This window comes from Natator depressus, chromosome 7, assembly GCF_965152275.1.
Source record: "Natator depressus isolate rNatDep1 chromosome 7, rNatDep2.hap1, whole genome shotgun sequence".
Classification (NCBI taxonomy): Eukaryota; Metazoa; Chordata; order Testudines; family Cheloniidae; genus Natator; species Natator depressus.
Window position 1 is genome coordinate 17,920,651 of NC_134240.1, and position 17,564 is coordinate 17,938,214.

At 43.2% G+C, this 17,564-nt stretch overlaps 1 protein-coding gene across 3 annotated transcripts in view; it reads right to left on the bottom strand.

The window, feature by feature from the left end:
* The window catches only part of RAD18 (RAD18 E3 ubiquitin protein ligase), a 123,825-nt gene that overhangs the window by 69,198 nt on the left and 37,063 nt on the right, over positions 1–17,564 (bottom strand). For all 3 annotated transcript variants that reach the window (XM_074957556.1, XM_074957555.1, XM_074957554.1), the window contains exons 8-9: positions 12,215–12,291; positions 11,248–11,308 (exon numbers count right to left, since the gene is read on the bottom strand). In XM_074957556.1, the coding sequence (XP_074813657.1) occupies positions 11,248–11,308; positions 12,215–12,291 (138 nt within the window). The remainder of the gene's footprint in view (positions 1–11,247; positions 11,309–12,214; positions 12,292–17,564) is intronic.

The window sequence follows — 17,564 nt, forward strand, 5'->3', positions numbered from 1 at the left end:
CATTTGACACCCTTCCTTTTGCTGCAGATGGCAGAAAATAAAACACACCACGAACAATTCTTTTCAATCAAAAAGTTAACACATAAAATGCCTGAATTAAACCAATACATATTGGTTAAGATATTTTTCTGGCTCTTTGCATTTTTCCTCCACCTCTGTCAGTATTCTTTTAGTTTGTGGTGCAGCTACATAGCATTTAAATCATTCAAGTGATGTCCTGGAAAAGAAGCCACATCTAGCATACAATATAAACCACTGCTGTTCAGTCTCTGAAATTACACCAGGCCCATGTTTTTAAGAATTGTGGGTCTTTTGATAATACAACTGCAAATGCAATGACAAACATTTAAAAAAACCCCAAATGATATCAATCACTAAACCTCTCTCTCTGAATCACCTTAAGACAAACAGAGATCCACAAGGAAAAGCTATAGTAGAAAATGATTTTTTGTATAAATGAAAGAAAATCTCCAGAAAAAACAGGAGCCTGATCCTGAGAAGAGCTGAGCACACTCCCAGCTCCAAATTAAAAAAAAAGGCCTGTCCTTCTGTCATTGAATTCAATGGGAACAGCAGCACGTACCATGTGCTATTACAGAAAGGAAAGAATGGTTACTTACCTACCAGTAATTCTTCAATATATTGTAGTGACTATGGATCCTGCTATAGGTGTACATTCATCTCATGCGTATGAGCCGAGACTCTTTTGAATATTAGTGTCCGGCAGGGCCACGGCTTGCCCTATGTCTCCTCATGCTCTTGTGCAAGGACATAAAGGGCAGAGCAAGAGCAACTCTCCCTCAGTTCTCTCGCGACTTGAAGTTCATGATAGCTGCGGACTCCTAAAGTGGAAATGGAAGATGAGCCACGGAACTCACACTGACAACATCTTGAAGAACCCATGTGACTGTACAATTAGCAACTGTTTTCTCTTCTTTAGACTGGGTCAGTGCGGATTCTTCTGTGACTAGCCAGCAGTATCCTTTTCAAGATGGTGGGAAAGAGGAGTATCAGCTGCATCAGTCAATTAGAGATGAGTACCACTTTTCCAAATCAGGCATTGGATCTACCAGCCAGGCCCAGGGCATAACATTTGACAAATATGAGCAGATTTCTCCATGTAGCAGCCTTATAGATTCAGATAGCAGCACGTTACAGAGACAGGCCAAGGATGTTACTTGGGCTGTGGTTGAGTGAGACTTGATACTCAGTGGGGGCAGCACATCTGGCAGCTGAAAGCACAGTGAGGTACACTGAATTATCCATTAGACAGTCTGTGAAGAAACAGCCTGGCCTTTGGATTGGCCAGCTGTAGTCACAAATAGATGTGGTGACAGTCTGAGGGTATGTCTACACTACGAAATTAGGTCAATTTTATAGAAGTCGATTGTTAGAAACCGATTTTATACAGTCGATTCTGTATGTCCCCACTAAGCACATTAAGTCGGCAGAGTACGTCCTCACTACCGTGGCTAGCATCGACTTACAGAACGGTGCACTGTGAGTAGCTATCCTACAGTTCCCGCAGTCTCCGCTGCCCACTGGAATAGTGGGTTAAGCTCCCAATGCCTGATGGGGCAAAAACATTGTCACGGGTGGTTTTGGGTACATGTCGTCAGGCCCCCCTCCCTCCCTCTGTGAAAGCAACGGCAGACAATCGTTTCGCGCCTTTTTTCCTCGGTTACCCGTGCAGACGCCATACCATGGCAAGCATGGAGCCCGCTCAGCTCACAGTCATCATACGTCTCCTGGGTGCTGCTGGCAGACACAGTACTGCATTGCTACACAGCAGCAGCTCTTTGCCTTCGTGGCAGACTGTGCAGTAGGACTAATTGCTGTCATACGTCTCCTGGGTGCTCCTGGCAGACCTCGGTGAGGTCGATCGTGGACGCCTGGACAGACATGGCTATCCTCCTCTTAGAGCACCAAATGGGAGCCAGACACTCCAGGTCAGTCTCTTCTTGTTCGTCTCATAGAGATTCAGTTCTGCCTGGAATATCATGCGAGCTGGAGGCTTCTGCCTCAGGCTGCTCTTCCAGCCGGCAGCACCACATGGTCGCACCTACCCCATCCTACCCCTTGCTCCCATGGCTCATGAAGCCTGGACAGTAGTACGGGGCAAGTGCAGAATGGTGGTAGAATGTGCCTTTGGATGTTTAAAAGCTCGCTGGCGCTGTTTGCTGACTAGGTCAGACCTCAGCGCAACCAACATTCCCATTGTTATTGCTGCTTGCTCCATAACATCAGAGAGTAAGCGGGAGACTTTATGGTGGTGTGGGAGGTTGAGGCAAATTGCCTGGTGTCCGATTTTGAGCAGCCAGACACCAGGGCGATTAGAAGAGCACAGCAAGGTGTGCTGCGCATCAGAGAGGCTTTGAAAACCAGTTTCTTGACTGGCCAGGCTTCGGTGTGACAGTTGTATGTGTTTCTCCTTGATGCAAACCCACTCCCTTTGTTGATTTTAATTCCCTGTACGCCAACCACCCTCCCACCTTCGAATTAAATAACTATTGTTTTGAAACCATGCATTCTCTTTTTTTTTTTTTAACTTTAAATTAATAAAGAGAGATAACGGACAAGGTAGCCCGGGTGGGGTGGGGGAGGAGGGAAGGACGAGACCACATTGCTTATTGTAGCCACACTAAAAATCAAACTGTTTGAATGACAGCCTTTTGTTGCTTGGGCCATCCTCTGAAGTAGAGTGGCTGGGTGCCCGGAGCCTCCGCCCCCGCGTTCTTGGGCGTCTGGGTGAGGAGGCTAGGCAGTTATACATTGGATGCAGCAGGTATCTGTGCTCTTGTTAGCTTTCCTGCAGCTCCGACAGATGCTTCATAATGTCCGTTTGCTCCCCCAACAGACACTTCATCATGTCCGTTTGCTCCGTGCCTCTGCTCTTTGCATCAGCCCTGCCTCTGCTCTTCGTGCTCACTTAATTCTTTCCTGGCCTCTGCCACTGAATGCCTCCATGCATTAAGCCGTGCCCTATCAGTGCAGGAGGACTGCATGAGCTTGGAAAACATGTCATCGCGAGTGAATTTTTTTCGCCTTCTAATCTGTGATAACCTCAGGGACGGAGATGATAGGGGGAGCGTGGAAACATTCTATGCTCTACGACTCTGGGGGGACTGCATCGTCACCTGTGCTGCTGAGTTTGCCATGCTGACCAAACAGGAAATGAAATTCTAAACTTCCCAAGGTTTTTCCTGTGTACCTGGCTAGTGCATCGGAGTTCAAAGTGCTGTCCAGAGTGGTCACAATGGAGCACTCTGGGATAGCTCCCGGAGGCCAATACCGTTGATTTGCATCCACACTACCCCAAATTCGACCCAGCAAGGTCAATTTTAGCGCTACTCTCCTCGTCGCGGAGGAGTAGCGAAGTTGATTTTAAGAGCCCTTTAGGTCGACAGAACAGGGTTGGTTGTGTGGACGCAGTCATTTTTAAATTGACCTAACGTGGCTAAATTTGATCTAACCCCGTAGCGTAGACCAGGCCTGAAAGAATTAGTCCTGTCAGTGTAACATTGGAGAGCTCTGGAAGCATCCAAAGTGTGTTGCTTCTTCTCCCCATGCATGGAATGCAGTTTTGGTAAGACCCCAGGATAAGACAATAGATTGGTTTACGTGGAACTGAGAAAGCACCTTAAGAATATCTTTCACACCACGAAAAACAATGAGGAGTCCTTGTGGCACCTTAGAGACTAACAAATTTATTTGGGCATAGGCTTTCGTGGGCTAAAACCCACTTCATCAGAGAGATGTATCTCTCTGATACATCTCTCTGATGAAGTGGGTTTTAGCCCACGAAAGCCTATGCCCAAATAAATTTGTTAGTCTCTAAGGTGCCACAAGGACTCCTCGTTGTTTTTGCTGATACAGACTAACACAGCTTCCACTCTGAAACCTTTCACACCACCTTGTCTTTATGGAACATAGTATATGGCCATTCCATTATGAATGCCTTAAGCTCATTTACTCTTATGGCCAAAGTGATGGCCACAAGAAAGACCATTACAAGGGCAAAATGGTGAATGGAGCTCTCCAAGAGGGGCTCAAAGGAAGGCTTCATAAAAACATAAGCAGGATGATGTTGAGATCCCATTCCAGAGTAGGTTTGGCAACCAGTGGATATGTATGCATTAGGCCCTTATGATACTTGGATATCGTTGGATGAAAGAAGACTAACAACTGTGTCAGAGTATATGCCAATATTACCACTAGACAGACTATAATTGAAGGATAGAGTGCTTCAACTACAAATCCAGAATCTTCGGTATTAGGGACTGCACTAGGTGGAGACCAACTGGAGCATCTCTTCCATCTGGATGAAGAAGTTTTTCTTGTGAATAGCTTCCTGCCTTATATTACAAAGGTGCAAAAGCATTCTCTTCCCATAGTACTCAGCCAGCCAGCATCCAGATTAGCAACTACATTGGGTCTGGATAGAACGCTTGACCACGATCTTTCAACAGAAGGTGTCGACAGTTTGATAGCCTGATCCGGGGGGTTTCAAGAACATTCTGAGCAGGTCCATCAGCCAGAATGTCTTGGCCCATAGGGAGATATAAGGATGCACTGGGCCTGGTCTCTGGGTTTGGCAATCACCTTGGATATCAGTAGGATTGGCAGAAAAGCATAAAAACTTCCCTGATTCTAGTGCAGAAGGAAGGTTTATGTCTCCTCTAGAACAGAGGTTGGGACATTTGGTGCTTCCCCCAGAAGAGAACAGGTTATCACCAGATTTCCCCCATTGGTGGAATATCAACTGGACGGATTTGACCACTTGTGGTTGGTGGCAGTTTCTCTACTTAGGAAATCTGCCAAGTTGTTGCTCGACCCCAGAGGATGAAGGGCTATACTGTGTAGGCAGTAGCAATCCATAGTTCAATCGCCTCTTTACTGGGTCAGGGAAGGAGGTCTGGCCCCATTCTTGTTTATGTAGTACGTCACTGGCTTCTCATCGGACAGTATCTGTCAGGGCCATAGGACTGGGAGGAACACCATACACACCAGTATGATGGATATCAGTTCCAGGACATTTATATGTAATCTCCTGTCTCCTAGGGACCATGTCCCTTTTACCTGCAGTAGGGACCCAGGCCGACCAAACTCCCCCCCACACCAAGCCTGTTCCAGACACATCCATAGCCAATGCTCTAGAAGGGGATGGGATTTTGAGTGGTTCCCCTTTCTGGACACTGTTAAGGGGTAGCCCGCAGGTCAGTGCCTTGAAGACAAAAGCCAGAATTATTACTTTCTTGCTCAGCCTGTGCCTGGTGGGGGAGCAGATGGACCCGAGCCAAAGTTGTAGAGGCTCAAGTGAAGTCTATTAAGTGCTGTCACAGATGCACCCACTGATACGTGGCCTAATAATTTAAGCAGGTCCGTAACATCATAATAGGACATGCTATCACCCTGTTTTTTAATTACCTTAGTGAGACAAACCCGTCCTGAGGTAAGTACACTCTTGCTGTTTTGGACTCTACCCTGGCTCCTATGAATTCTGTCATCGGGAATGGAAAGAAAGAATTTCTCGTAGTTCACCCGGAGGCCCAGTTGGGCAAACAGAGAAAGACTACTGCCACAGTTTCAGAGTTAACGGCACCTTTGGAATTCCCCCCCACACACACACACACACACTCCCGATCTTCCTTGAGGGCACCCACTTAAGGTTTTAGGCTTCCCAGCTGCCATCTCTCTTGGGGCAGAGACCCACGTCTATCTCCCTTCAGACTGGATTTAGGTTTGCAGTCTCACTACACCTCACTGTTCTCTCCACCAGTTCTAACCAGGGTCCAGCACCTGTGATTAATTCTTTCTCCAGGAGCTACAACAGTGTATACCAGCCTTCATAAAGCAAATGGCATTTAATTCTTAATGCCAAAGCATTACGGAGAAAAACAAAAATAATAAAAATTTACATGCATACTAAAAGCTTACCAGAGGTCACCCTTAACTCCAACCCCAGTATTTCAGACCCCAGAAATGGGGTTTTTCCTCCCTTTGGTTACAAGTTCATGTCAGTTTTTAGGTCACGTACCAGACCCCAACTGGAAAGTTCGGCTGATTCTTTATACAGCAAGGGCTTTTACTATCCAGTCTCTGGGAACAAATAATCACCAGTATCCTCAGAGTGCAGGTCCAAAAGGCGAGGGTTTTTAATAACCAGGGTTGCAGAATTTGCATTAGCTACTCCCCAGAAAACCCACTTAACACATTGTCCCAAAAGTCCATGCCTGTCTGGTACTTTAAATATAGTAATTTAAACACCTTACACTTCCAAGGTCTCATAAATGTCAGTTAGCCAGTGTTTTGTGACAGGATTTGCCTATGATCAATCAGTCAACTGAAGACAGATAGGTGTGGATGCCTATCCTCCTTTGGAGTGCTGCCACCATAGCAAGGCACTTTGTGAAGTCTCTTGATGAGGTAGAGAATCCAAATGTACTGGTAATGATTCTGTCTCCCTGTAAATCTGAGGTACTTCCTGTGGGCTGGATGGATGGTGATGTGGAAGTACATACCCTGCAAGTCTACAGACACAAACCAGTCGTGAGTCTGAAGAGCTGGAATGATGGAGGCAAGTGTTACCATTCTGAAGCTGAGGCAGCATATGTATGTATTCAGTCTCATCAGGTCTAGGATAGGACAAAGACCTCTCCCCTTTTCTTCTTCAGAATGTGGAAAGATCAGGAGTAGAAATATCTGCGCCTGTAATCTCACAAAACTTTTTCTATGGCTCCTAAACAGAGCAATGAAGCCACTTTTTTTTTTTTTTCCAACTGGCACTTGTGCGAAGATACCCCAAAGAGTCAGTGAAGAGGGCAGGTAGGAAGTAAAGAGAAGAATTGGATGGGGTAGCCATAAGTGACGATGTCTATCACCCATATGTCAGCTGTGATCCCTGGTCAACGGAAGGGGATGAGGCAATTTCCGAAGATTGGCTACAGAATCTTGGTTTCAGTGTGGCTCACAACCGTCTCTTCAAACCTGCTGCCTCTGGGAATCAGGCTGAAGTGCAATGTTCTGGCTACTACTTGCCCTTCTTTGATGGGGTTTTGAGTTCTTCCCAGCAGTCTTGTGGGAGCCTCAACAGGAAGAGAGGGTCACCCACTCTGATATCAGGAAGCTCTATTTTGCAAAACAGAGCTTGGTAATGAGTGGTTCTAACTTGCAAGGAAGCTGAGTCGACCTTGCCCCCCCCTCACCCCCCCCCAAAAAAGATCCAGCCTCTTGAGATCCTTATTCTTTGGGGTCCCTTTAGTTCAGTGGGGTTCTGAAACTTTTGTACTGGTGACCCCTTTCACATAGCAAGCCTCTGAGTGCAACCCCCCTTATAAATTTAAAACATTTTTAAAATATATTTGAACACCATTATAAATGCTGGATGCAAAGCAGGGTTTCAGATGGAGGCTGACAGCTCGCAACCCCCCCCCCCCATATAATAACCTCGCGACCCCCTGAGGAGTCCCGACCCCCAGTTTGAGAACCCCTGCTTTAGTTGATCTTTGGTTTTGTTTTCTGCCCTGAATCACTGAGAGGACGAGAAATCCTGGTGTGGGATGTGAGAACTGTTCAAAGCCCTCAGGCAGGACTTGGTAATGTTTCTGTAGTTGCTTCAAAATCAGAAGTAAGGCCAGCATGTGCCAGTGATCCTTCACAGTCTCCAATTTGCCCTCGTTAACTGGTAGAGCAATCCTTGTGGGCACTGAGGAGCTCAAGATGTTGAACATCTTGTGTATGTTCTCTTGGATTACTCTTATCTCAATTTCCAAGGTGTCTGCTGTCCTGGTGAAGCTCCTGGAAGGCTCTAAAGTATTCCAGAGGAAGGATAGGGTTGGTGCAACTGCCTCGTTCAGAGAAAAAGATGAGTCTTCGCATGGAGAGGGCAGCTGGAACATCTTCTGGGCTTGCTTTGCCCCTACTAATGGCAGGGCAAGAAGTGCAACTGGAGCCTCATGTCCCTCAATTTCTGGGGTGCAAGGAGTGGCGGCAAATGGAGAATTTGCCGAGAATTTGCCACCCCGATAGACACAGCTATTCAAAAGATTCTAAGGCCTTGGCTACACTTGCACGTTATACCACAATAAAGCTGCCCAGAGCGCTCTAACTCACTCCCCATCCACACTGGCAAGGCACGCAGAGCGCTCTGACTCCCTGGCTAGAGCTCTGCTGTTACTCCACCTCCCCGAGAGGGATAAGGTTTGCTGCATATTGGGTGAGACATTACAGCGTCAGTGTGAACGAGGAGTTACGTTACAGCGCTCTGATTGCCTCCCCAAAACATCCCATAATCCCATTAACTGAAGTGGCCCTTCTTGTCTTTGTTGTGAACTCCGGCAGGAATGCGGAAGTTGCCCTTTCAAAGCTCCATTTTGGAGTGCCGGCTGCTTACCAGCTCCGCGAAACAAACAAACAGCTAATGTTTGCTTTGAGTGAGAGAGAGAGGGGGCGGGCAAGGGAGCGGGGTGTCTGTACTTACAAAACAGTGTGCTGACACACTCTCAGCACCCCAAAAGCCCACTCTCTCCCACCACACACACACACACACACAACACACTCCACCCCACCCTCTCCCCATTTGGGAAGCACGTTGCAACCACTTGAATGCTGAGATAGCTGCCCATAATGCACCGCTCCCAATGCAGCTGCAAGTGCTGCAAATGTGGCAACGCCAGTGCGCTTTCAGCTGTCAGTGTGGACAAACTGGAGTGCTTTCCCTACTGCGCTGTACGAAGGCTGGTTTAACGCAAAGCACTCTACATCTGCAACTGTAGCCAAGCCCTAAGGTTGTGTACATGAGGCGCAGGCACACTTACAGTGGGATCCACTCTGACACACACTCAAAAAAATCACCTTTATTTTTTTTTTATTTTTAAAGGTACAGATTCTCGTAGCAGCTCAAGTGGCCTTCAGCAGCACACATACAAACACTCATTCAGATTACCGAGACAAAAAATATTCATCTGTCATTCAAAAACACTTCACATACACCTGAAGAGGAAATTGCGTACTTCACCATTTGCCGAAAGTATGGCAAACGGTACTCAACAGAAGAAAATGGGTCTTGCTTCTGGCTACTTTGAGCCTTTTAAAGAGGTTGTTGAAGAAAATACCACCTTGTCGCAAGTTTCATACTGAAGAATACAACAAAAGAAATAATACCGCATATGGAATATTTTAGAATGTTATGGAACTCATGCCAGCAGGAATCCAAAGAATGAACATGAATTCAGCTATGAATTTGGAACCTTTGGAGGCAAATGTACTAAATTAAAACGACGAAAGTGTTCCATGCTATATATTAAAACCCTAAAGCACTTCCATATTACAGGCAAAACATACCTAATGAAAGTCTTTTAAATTCTGAAATGTCCTCTAACTTTGCAGGATTGGAGTCTAAGTCTGGGTACATTTTGAGACTTGTCCTCAGCAGCCTATGATCCTTTGTTCAAATACATTACTTAAATGGATTTTGGATCAGTCCCTTAAAGAGCTACTAGACGCTTGTCAGAATTAGGAAAGCATACCCTTTAAAGGCCATTAAGCTTAAAAATCAGAATTTCTGCATTTCTGTTCCCCTGAATTGTATTAGTAGAGATTTTTGCATGGAAGCAGAAGTATTATTAATGAATTGCTTTGACTTAAATGAAACTGCTTAAGATCTAAAACCAACAACAATGTGTATGCAGTGATATAAATACACCTGAAATAAAACTGTTAAAAGTAAAAGAGAAGAAGGTTTGCCTACGATTTAAGCCCAAATTCAGGGTTGGCATAAGTGGCTGCAACCTTACAAACGTCGTCAGAATTGTATCTAGTAAATGCAGAGTTGTATTACTGTAGACTAGAGATTAGTTTGGCCCTAAGGCATTGGAGGAAAGATAGGTTGAAACAGGAAATATGGCCACATTACAGTTTTAAATGGATCCTTTAAATATAACCAGGACAAACTGTCCCTTCATTGCATAGCTTCTCCATGCTTAAAATGGGAGACATTAAAATGTAATGCGCCTGTAAAATGTGGAAAATTGTATTGGTGGGATATGGCTCACTGTTGAGATTGCTTTAGTTTCCAAGCAGACTGCCGATGAAGTGAAATGACTGGGGTAGATAGGAGAGGAAAAAATCCAAGAACAGCAAAGTTAAAATTCAAGAGCTAAGGACTGTGAATGTTCTACTTATATACATATAACCCAGCAAATACACAAAAAGAGTAACAGGGAAATCAATATATTGAATGCAATTTCTGCAGCAAGTTATTGGAAAACAGGATGCCGGTCCAGCTATCTGAATGCAAGGATGCAACCCAACCAATAAGGGTGAATCCCAAATGGTACCAAGAGCTCCACATTCCCTCTCTTAGGAGATGCTAGGAACTTGCAGGATCAGATCATACAAGGAATAAAATGCACACTACATAATAAATTTTTAAATAGCAAGAAACCCATCCTCTTGCTTGGAAAATCTAGTCAGTCATTGGTCTTGTTAATAGAATTGAACATTTCCCTTCTGGAAGGACAGGTTCATAGATTCACAGGGCAGAAGGGACCATTGTGATAACCTAGTGTGACTTCCTGTGTAACACAGGCCATAAGAACATCCCCTCCAAAATTCCTTGAACATCTCTTTTAGAAAAAACATTCAATCTTGATTTAAAAATGACCAGTGAAGGAGAATCCACCAGGACCCTTGGTAAATTGTTCCAATAGTTAATTACCCTCACTAATAAAAACTTACCCTTTATTTAGGTGCCAAGGTCTCAAAGAAAAGATTTTTCAACACACCAACTTGCTCAACACACCAACTGCTGCTGGGGACAAACTGTCTAATTACTGCATACTGAATCTTCCCTTTTTGAAGTAGGTTATTGGGAATGTAGTACTAAGATAACTGCAACGGAATCCTTCAATTTCAAGAATTCTTGAGCCCTGTCAGTTTGGGTTTAGGCCTGGCTATGGTACAGAAACTGTACTGGACGCATTAGTTAATTATCTTCTTAGGTGAGGGAGGAAGATCATGCTCTGCCTATCTAAGATATATAGCCTCCACCCACACTATCTGAGAGCCTCACAATATCGAATATATATTAATGCCTCAACACCCCTACAAATACAGAGAAATATTACTGTCCTCATTGTTTTTTAACAGATGGGGAACTGAGGCACAGAGAGGCTATTTTTATATTTGCATGTACGCCTACAACAAAGGAGTTTTGAAAATGCAAAATGCGTACATTGTATTACTTACGATAATAGGTGTGAATCTCATCCATTTCTTTTTCTGTCTGGTCCTTCGTAAACGTCATGCTCTGCAAAGTGATACAAAATGTTCATTTGAAGAAGAAAATGAAGAGAGTCACATTTTAAAAACACAAGCTTTAATGTCAGAACATGAAGGAAACTTACCTTTGAAACAGAGGTAATATTATTCCTTTTTACCCCCGCTCTTTAGACACCAAAACAATCAGCACTACACTTTAATAAGGACTATGTCAACCCTATATGGGAGGAGATCATTTGTCCAGCTCTTTCCCACCACCTCTGCTCAGCCCTACCTGTTAACATTTAACATATACCCGGGCTGTGTATAAAGTGCCCCCTTTGCTCTACTTTCACAAGAGCAGCAGGAGAATGCCAAGCTGCCAAGGAGACTAAACAGAACAAAAACAGACTTTCCTTAAAACCTCCCTCCAGTCTTCTGATTGGTTCAAGGCCAGGTCAGTATCTTCATCTTACTTTATAAAACCCCCTGGGTATTTTTACTGCAATCATAAAAAGCTCAAATGTAGGTGGTTCAACCATAGAAGCATCAGTACTATACAAACTAGTATTCCCCTTAACAATAAGTGATATCACATTTTAATTGTAAGTTGTTTTACACTAGTTATTTAAAATACACCGACACAAATATCTTGAATATGCTACTAATGGTTGATTTAAATGTAAAGGCATCGTAGCGTCTTGGCACCATGCATTCTGCTCAACCTCTCCCTCCCCCAAGCCATCCTGCCGTGTACCCACAACAGCACTCTCCTGTTAGAAGTATCACCATCACCATGATTCCCTCTCCCTGCTCAGAAGGATTGAGTTGGGTCGGATTTAGCCCCAGATATAAAGGGTTTTCCAGTTGAATATTTTAGCACACTGAATTCCTTTAATGAAGAAATATGTAAAAATGCTTCATAACTCTTTTGGTACAGAGATAATAAACTTACATTTTCACCAGCTTTATTAAATTCAAGTTGAGTCCGAGTTTTCTCATTGTTTTCAAGCTCTTTCACTATTTCTGCAACTGTTAATATCAACAAGCATTATAAATGGCAGAACCACAATATGGCTGTTAAGATAAAGAATAAAACGGCACTGAAAAGAACTGTCCTAGAGCTAAATGACATTCAGGCCTACATCCATTAATCTTTCACCTCAGGACACTCGGTCTGAAATCCAGACTTGAGTCACAAGTGAAAACAAAATATAATAGGCTTATCCCAGTAGTCTAGTGGACATTTGTTAACACTGCAAAACCAAAATTTGCAATAGTTCAGTAGCATTGGTAGTGTGCACACAAGACTCGGGAATGGAACACAAGGTCAAGAGCTATGGGCCCTGGCAGAGCTGCCTTGAAGGTTACACAGTGCTTGCTTTCAGATGGCTCCTAGCCAGTCCCAGGCCATTAATCTCTTACTTTCTCCCGGTATGAAATTCATTTTCAATCTCTCTCTCGTTGTGCCAACATATTCAATTTTCTATGCTATCTAGACATATATTTGTACAAAGTCTCCATTTAATAGCACATATTTAACTGAAAGTTTAAATTATGAAATATGCTGTTTATATTCTTTTTAGCTCCAAGGATTACATCCAAATGCAAAACAAAACTACCTGTGGGTGTCAGTGCAAAACCCATCGTCCACAGAAAGATCACATATTACTGTAAGAATTAAATTAGGCACATCTATAGATTATGATTAGGCACAACTGGGCTCATTAACACCGTAGACATAACTAGAGCTATGTAGTACTTTGTGTAATTTATTGTGCCATATGCATTACTAATTTATCTCTATGCCCAAATATATCTGCAGAGCCACCAGAAAACTATGTGCATTTATAAAAACAGATACTTTTATGAGACAATTAAGTGTTCAGGGTTTGGTCAGAGAATAAAAAACCTTAAATTACATAGGAATAAAAATTGGAAAGAACCTGGCTTAAGCCAAAATCCAGGAATTTGGCACACAGTAGTTCAGCTTTCCTTATTTCACAATGGCCCCAGCAGCATTGCTATAGTTGAGGATGATTTAATGCTTCCTGGGATTTAATATTCCAGCTTTATAAGCAGCACACTAAGTCAAAACTTGGTAAAGGTAGCACTGCATCATTTATGGGCTGCTACTTAAAGTACATGTGGAAGTATTCATTACTACTATGGGAATCTATATGTGAAAATCACCCTTAGAACAGAAAGAACAGGAGTACTTGTGGCACCTTAGAGACTAACAAATTGATTAGAGCATCAGCTTTTGCCCAGAACCCTGGAGCTGTAATACAGAACTGTGTGTACTGCAGCACCTACGTTTAGTGGGTCTTATGTAAACATGCTACTGAAGCCTGATCAGAACTGGTTTCTTTTTATGTTGTTTTTGCCACAACAAACCCTACACCAGTAAAAACCCCACTTCCATGAACCCATCCCTCCACTCCTGTGCTCCTCCTTGTCCTCTCTGAATTCTCTGTCTTAACCTTAGATACTGCATCCTTCTTCCACCTGCCACCATTTTCTGTCAATTCAAGGGGGATCATTTTTAATATTTCTTTAAAAAAAGTTAGTAAAAAATATTATAATAAATACAATTGTCCTCTGAGGAGTTCTGTTAAATCTGGAGGCTAAAATTCAATAATGAAATTGTCAATTGGGAGTTTTAATCCTAATTTAAGGGCAAATCTCACACACCTTAAAGATGGAGTCACTACTGAGCCTCCATAATTAAAGGAAGCTTGCTGTAATCAAACTCAGTTTTAAAAGTAGGATGAAGTTTACAAGTCCCATTTTTAAAACGGATTTAGCAATTCATATGCTTATATACAACTGAAAGTCAGTGGGACTTATGCTCCTAAATCATTTACAAGCTTTAAAATATTTTACTCTTAGTCAGTAATTTCATAAAATAATGAACAAAATGAAAAACCCCCATGAGTGCTGGATATGTCAAACTGAGTTCTCTCAATTACTGTTCTGTAAAGAGCCCTGTATGTACTTGTTTCTGTGAGGTACCTCATACATTTTGGTGCATACATCAAATACTAGGTTATATAATCCTGAAAGTGTTTTATGAACTGGGAAGTAAGGCCAAGATTTTCAAAATCAGGAGCCTCAAGTTAGACTTCCAATTCCTTAGACTCCTAAATAAGTTACCTAATTTTGAAAAGCACAGTTCCAACCTGGATGACTAACTTGAGGCTCCTGTTTATGAAAATGCTGGCCTAAAACTAGGCTTGGAAGGATTAGATTTTTAATAGAAAAATAATCGGAAAATATCAATTTCACCATATACACACAAACCAATGAAAAAATATTTCGATAGATGATAATCAAACTTTACAGACAGGCAAAGAAAGAAAAATGCTGCCTGAGAATTTATCTGAGTCAAAATTCAGTTATTTTTTACTTAGTTTTTGAATTAGGCTGGTTACAAATGGACTAGCGAATGAATAGCAAAAATAGGACTGGTTTGTTGATGAAATGATATTTACTTTGTATGTTTTGACATGTGATGTTGACAATGTGTGCTTTAAATGGTTATGAAACCTTAACCTTTTCAACTTCAAGATCTTCTGTCATTAAATAATTGTGACCCGCCTCATAGTTTCCTGCAACTGCAAACATTCAAATCAATAGAAAAAATGCTTAAACCCCATAATTTTGTGCAATTGTGAAAATTTAATATTGATAAAAATGTTTTAAAATACTTAATAAAATACTGATATTATCCATCAGAATTATAGAAAAATTGAATTCTGCCAAGCCTACCTAGAACATTTTGCTGTTTGACATTATTCAGAACAAAAGTATATTTTTTTTACACTATACACTAAATAAAAATTACCATGTTTATTAGAATACTGGTAATTATATTCTCAAACACAGTATAGTCAAGTGGTTACAGAAGAAGAGTCAGGGCTTCAGGGTTCTATTTTCATTTCTGCCACTGCCTCTTTGTGTGATCTTAAACAAGTGACTTAACCTATCTGCGTCTAAGGACTTGTCTACACTACAAAATTAGATCAACTTAATTTAGGTAGACCTACAGCCAGGTGGGGGGTCTGTATGGAGAGATGGAGTTCAGCGGGGGGGGGGGGTCTGGGTGGCTTACCGGGAGGGGTCCAGGTGCACAGGGGGCAGGCCTTGTCAGGGTGGGGGTTCAAGTGTGTGCGGCTCTCGGGGGGGGAGCCCTGGGGGCATCCGGATGCATGGGGCTTGGGTAGGTGGGGGAGCAGCTCCCCATATAGTGACCCCTCTCCCCCATGGCTGAGGGGCAGGAAGCAGGGTGGGGAGTGAGGACCTAGGGGAGGTTTCTGGGGTGGTCTTACCCGGCCCTGGCTGCTCTGTGCAGGAGAAGTGCACTCCCGCTCCACCCCCACCCATCGGGACTGGTAGCGGTGGGTGAGGCTCAGCCGGGAGGTGGAAGGGGGTGTCTGGGTTTGAGGGGTCCAGATGCATGGGGGTTGGGCGGATGGGGGGAACGGGGGGTCTGGCCCAATACCGACCAGGCATCCCCAACCCCGCCACAGTGATTTACCTCTCCACCAGCCACTCTGGGTGCCCAAAACCACATGCCTGTGCTGCTGGGGAGGGGCACGTGACCACTTTTTGGCTTCCCATTGCATCCGCATCAGAAAGTCATTTTTCTGTGGGGAAGCAAAGAAATCTGCGAATTCTGTACACGTGCAGTGATGCAGAATTCTCCCAGGAGTAGAAATTGAGCCCTGTGCAAGCACACACCTCAGGCTGTAACCCAGGAGAATGGGGGTGGGGTGAGTGGGGCCAGCTGTGAGCCCCACACAGTTTCACAGCAGGGAACCTAAGGGAAATAGACATTCTTGTCTATTTCACAGCTCCAGCTGTGAGCCCTGTTGCTGACAAAGTGACAGTAAACAGCCGATGTAAGTAACGCAGCGTCTACAGGGACACTGCATCACCATAGCTACACCAACATAAGCGCTAGGCTTTTCATAGAGGTGGAATTATGATATCACTGTAGCAGGCCACTTACTTCGGCAGAAGCAGCATTCTAGTGTAGACACTGACATAATTAGGTCAACTTAAGATGCCTTATGTCAACTTAACTCTCTAGTGTAGACCAAGCCTAAGGGCTTGTCTACAATGGCACACTACAATCCTGCAAACTTCTCGTTCAGGGGTGTGAAAAAACACCCCTCTCAGCGCAGCAAGTTTCAGCGCTGCAAAGCGCCTGTGTAGACAGTGCACCAACGCTGGGAGCTACGTCCCTCGTGGAGGTGGGTTTTTTTAAAGCGCTGGGAGAGCTCTCTCCCAGCATTCTGTCGCGACTACACAAGCCACATTAAACATTGCCAGTGTAGACTAGCCCTTAGTTTGCCTACATTTAAAACAAACTATAACACTAGCAGCTTACCACATAAGCATACTGTACAACAGTGATGAGTGGAGATCAAGTGAAAGCACTCAAATGTTAAGACACTTGAAAGTTAATATGCTGAATCCAAAACGTTAACTCTTTGCCATCTTCAAGAGGGAAATTCACTTCCTGAGTAATCTTAACTTCATGTGGATGAGGTGCATGGAAACTAAACCAAGCAGTACTACTCTTCAGTAAGGACAGTGTTTCAGACTTCATCCATTTTTATGTAGCTGCCTTCATGAAAACCTGGGTCACCATTTTTGTTTATTAAAATGAGGAAATAATGATCTGTTTCCAATAACTCAAATAAACCCCAGTTGGTGGGATTTTGCTCAAACTTTAAAAAAAGTCACCATCAAGAAAAGGCCAAAGCATTTTTAAAAAAAAAAAACCTCTCTCTCTCTCTCACCCACCCGCTTTCCGGGGAAAGTTTCTGAAAATTATGAGCTTGTGACAATGGAGGTTATAATGGAAAGTAATTTTCAAACTTTACTGTATCAGTTGTACCACTAACTAGAGACTAAGAGTGGGGAAAAAAGCCACAATGCTGGTTTGCAAAGCAAATGGAAAATAATTTGACGCATCCAAAAAACACAATCAAACCTTACAGTACTCATCTAGTTATTAGATCACAGTTGTTTTGTAGCAATATAGCAGTCTAGGCTAAAACATCAAATTCTGAAAGAGAAAGTTTATGTATTGTAACTGAATATATATTTGATGAGATTTCTTATAACAATTACTACCTACAAATATTTATTCTTGATGTACAGTATGACAATTAAAGTTAAAGTAATAAAAAGGATATGTACAGTGCAGTTGGCAGAGCCAACTGTAAATGGCGCTTTTTTTTTTTTTAATAGAAAGTGCTTGTGTTATTCATTACTGGTTAACATTATCCAGA